The 3,881-nt window shown below is 39.7% G+C and overlaps 1 protein-coding gene across 1 annotated transcript in view; it reads right to left on the bottom strand.

Moving 5' to 3' along the window:
- Positions 1–2,438: 2,438 nt before the first annotated feature.
- The window catches only part of SLC44A3 (solute carrier family 44 member 3), a gene marked incomplete at both ends in the record, with an annotated part of 90,645 nt that continues 89,202 nt past the window's right edge, over positions 2,439–3,881 (bottom strand). Inside the window, 2 exons of the mRNA XM_079727374.1 lie at positions 2,439–2,537; positions 3,628–3,864. Coding sequence (XP_079583500.1) covers positions 2,439–2,537; positions 3,628–3,864 — 336 coding nt within the window. The remainder of the gene's footprint in view (positions 2,538–3,627; positions 3,865–3,881) is intronic.

Below are 3,881 nucleotides of genomic sequence, written 5' to 3'. Positions count from 1 at the left end.
AGTCACAGAGGAGCTCAGTATTTAGCCCGTTGTTTTTATTCAGTGAGAACCAAGCTAGCCTTGAGTAAGTTTTATCTTGTCTTCCTAAAACACTATTATGCTTATTGTACCTAAAGGAAATACTGCCTTACATACATTCCTTTTTCCTTTTTCTGCCTCTTCCCTAAATAGTTGCCTTTTAGTGCTGTAACAGTTAAATCCTACAGCATAACAAATAACTCACATATGAAGTAAAAAGGAATACTGTGAAAGGGGAGTACTCTTGTACAGTCAATTCTTTTATTAAAGATCTATGCATTTTTACAATCCTCTACTTAAATTGGTATTTTCAAACAATAGGAAGCTTTTTTTTTCTTTTTTTACAGTTTAGTATCTGGTTTCTACATGGAAGACTAAACTCATGCTTATAGCTAAATGTGGTCTTTGCCAAGTAAATTTAAGATGCAGCATTTTAGAAATTTATATATCAATGTTTCTACAGTATTGTTTGCTAAATTTTAAATAAAGTCCTGATCAGTGTGCATTTGTGATTATATGTGTACTCATTCTTACCTAAGCCGACAAGATCTTTTCCGAGTGGTGTTTTGAAAGGAGCGTGTACAAAGCTGGCCTGCAGACATCGAGGTCTGGGGGGTGCGTTTGCTCTTCCTGTTTGTGCCAATGTATCGATGTAGAGTTGCTCTGTTTTCTTCCACTGTATTTATTGCTGCATTTCTCAGCATAAACTTATCCCATTGTATTTTTTATAAATAAATATTTTTTTTGAACATTCCTATGAGCCACAGGCTGATTCTTTTCTGGCTAACTTCCAGATGGGTAGAGTCAGATTTTTTTTTTTTTTAAGTATTCTTTCCCAGGTACTGTTAAAGATACTTGAACATTTCTTTACTGAATCTATACACCAGTGCACTGAGTACTTGAGAAGGAGGCTTAGAAAAACGAAGGCACCTGCCCATTGCATACAGGAAATGCCAGCCGGGATTCATACTATCATCTGACCTTTGCTTATTCCATTGTGACTCATCTGCCTCCAGTTCATTCTAAATCCAACTTGGAATAATCTTAAAATCATCTTGGGGAACATTGGTGGGGATGGGGTGGGGGGATTTTATATTCATATTCTAACGTGAATAAATATTAAGAAACATACTGGATCAGGAATAGGACACGCTGTTTCATAATGAACTAGGATTTATAGTAGGAAGTGTTAGCAAAACCTAACCTTCAGTTATGATCTAGAGGAGGTCAAAGAGCTAAGTGTTGTAATGATAAAAAATTCAATCGCTAACACACTTTTTGACATTTTCTCAGCCAAGTGATTTCCTCTGATAGCACTGGTTCTATTAGGCCTTGGGGGTGAAATGTGCCTGCTTGTTTTTTGCTGAGGCAGATAATGAGGACATAGGGGTGTTTGATGAACCCACAAAAGCGCAGTTGACTTGCTCTTCGTGCTGCAGTGACTAAGGTTAATGCCTTGGAGAGACTGCTCTGTTGTAAATCCTTTTCCTAAAGGAGACTGTCAGAGCTCAACTAATAGTCTTGTTTAAGAAAAAAGTTATAATTTGCATTTGTTAAAGGAGACCTGAGCTAGCATGCTGCTTCCTGCCCTCCAGGAAGAGGGGTTTAGGGAAACCTTATATTGCACTGCTTGCCCTGCCAAATAAGCCAGATTGGGCGTCCTGTTAGGAGAGTTAGTAATTCAGTTTACCTGTTATCTAGTTGAAACGAGGCTGCCAATCAGCACGTTAGATGTTCCTATTTGTTTAAAGCTTTAAAAAGGAAAAGCCGCCAGTGCACGCCCACCGTGGCCCTTTCCTCTGACCCACCGCTGAATCTAAATCTGGGAATGGGGTCCAGGCAGAAGGACTTTAAACCTTCCTCCGGGCAATCTCAGGTGGGGCTGTGGTTGAAAACCCGCTTCTGCAGAACGTTTGCTAATTTGTAAGACTTAGCCTTGTACTTTTAACAAAATTTAACTTTTCACATCTGGTTAATCTTCTGCCCGTTCTATACCACGCCCATCAGGTGGTAGTTCCTTTTACACTTTCGGTTTTAATTGTCCCTAAATCTAAGAATTGTACTTTGAAAAGCTATAACATATTTAGCACATTTCCAGGAGTGGAAGAGTAGGGAAAAGTCCTCTGTACTAGGGCAACATTCCAGAGAGTTTTGCTAAGGTTTATCGGTTGTGAGTGAGGAATTGTCCTTTAAATCAGTTTTTACATAATGTGCTTTTTAATTGACCACATTAAACATGTTGTTAAAAGGTTTTTCAGTCCCAGTTGGTACCAAAAAGTTGTATACTTTTATGGTTCTACTATTGTAATGTGGTCAAATAGTGGGGACAAAAACAGTGAGGAAGAATAGGGTCCACGTTGCGCACGGCTCTTAGGAGAAGGAAACTTTTTCCAGGTGCAAATACCTGATGGGCGCTTATCTTACAAAGGCCGGAGTTCTGTTCCCTCTTCATTCGTTAATGAGTTCTTGTCTCTCTGTGCCCTTGCATTGTTTAATTTGTTGATCCTTTTTATAAAACTCTGAAAAACAAAAGAGTGAGTTAGACCAGTGTTCTGTATCTGCACAGATTGGCAATCATTTACTTGGCCATATCATTTCGGGGAATTTAATCCGTAAAGTTTTCCCTGTTGAACTAAAATATCTTGGGGGGGTAGATTTCAAAGTAGGTTTTCAATCAGAAAAGTGTAAATTGGAGAAGGAAGACCTAGTTAGCTTCCTACCACCATCAGAAGTATTTTCTTTGGAGTACATACCAAATATGTTAAAGTGCTACTGTATTTTTATGTTTTATTTGGAGAAGAATGACGATACACTTAACTATAAAACTGTAGAAGTGCTTGTTAAACTTCAGTGCCTGGCCGGACTAAGGAGTGCTTTGCATGCTCTGTTTAAAAGCAAAAGGGCCTATGTTTTAGGGTAATAGAATGAAAGAAAATTGTTAAAATGTCACTTGACCCAGACAACAGAAAGAGATGAGAGACTTCATTCACCTGTTAAAATATGCCTGTCTACACAGGATAAGGCAAATCAGCAACAACTGTGTTGCAAAAGCTGTTGGAAACAGCTGCCTGCTATTTCCAGATAGCAGTATGGGGGCTCTAATGAGGGTGTGACATTTCTCAACATTGTGTGCTGTGGTTAATAAAGGGCCTCAGAAACGCAGATCTGTCATACTGGCGCTGAAGGTGATTGGGCTACACTGGAGTGGGTGTTCCCTAAAATACAACGGGTATGACATGATGCTTGGGGATGCAAAAAATGCCTTAGAAAAAGATCATCTGTGAAATCTCCAGACCATCCAAAAGGCCAGACCAAGCCATTAGCACCAAAGGGGACTTGCACTGCTACTCCACCCAGGCCCTCCTACCCTGGGTCATTTGCTTAGTGATAATTGCTCAGTTTCACTTCTTTCCAGGGAGAAGGTTTCAATAAGGGAGGTGGGATCAACCTCAGAAAATACATCCCAAATCTCACTCTCAGGACATTTGGGTCATGTGGCCCTCCAGAAGAGAAAATAAGCTGGGAACCAGCCTCCTTTATGTGTGAGTCTTCAACGTTTTTGAGATTGTGAGGATGGAATCTAAAACAGGAAATGAGATGTTTACTTACCAAAAACTCTTGGTCCATAAAGTAGGGCTTTTCTGATGATCCATCATTTGTTTCCAGATCAACAGCAAAACACAGGAAAAGTACATCCAGCATAGTTTCAAACATAGATAAAAAACTATGGGCAACTAAGTAGGCAAAAAAAGCAACCAATAGTAGTGGGATTGCCCACACCTGGAGCACACGGTGGTAGTTAAATGCCATCAGTCCTCCAAAAACTGTGAAACACACCACTAGCACCTGTCCAGAACAAGAGT

Source organism: Hyperoodon ampullatus (genome assembly GCF_949752795.1).
Source record: "Hyperoodon ampullatus genome assembly, chromosome: 2".
Taxonomy (NCBI): Eukaryota; Metazoa; Chordata; class Mammalia; order Artiodactyla; family Ziphiidae; genus Hyperoodon; species Hyperoodon ampullatus.
The sequence above is the reverse complement of the archived record's forward strand: the minus strand, read 5'-3'. Positions and strand labels throughout refer to the sequence as shown.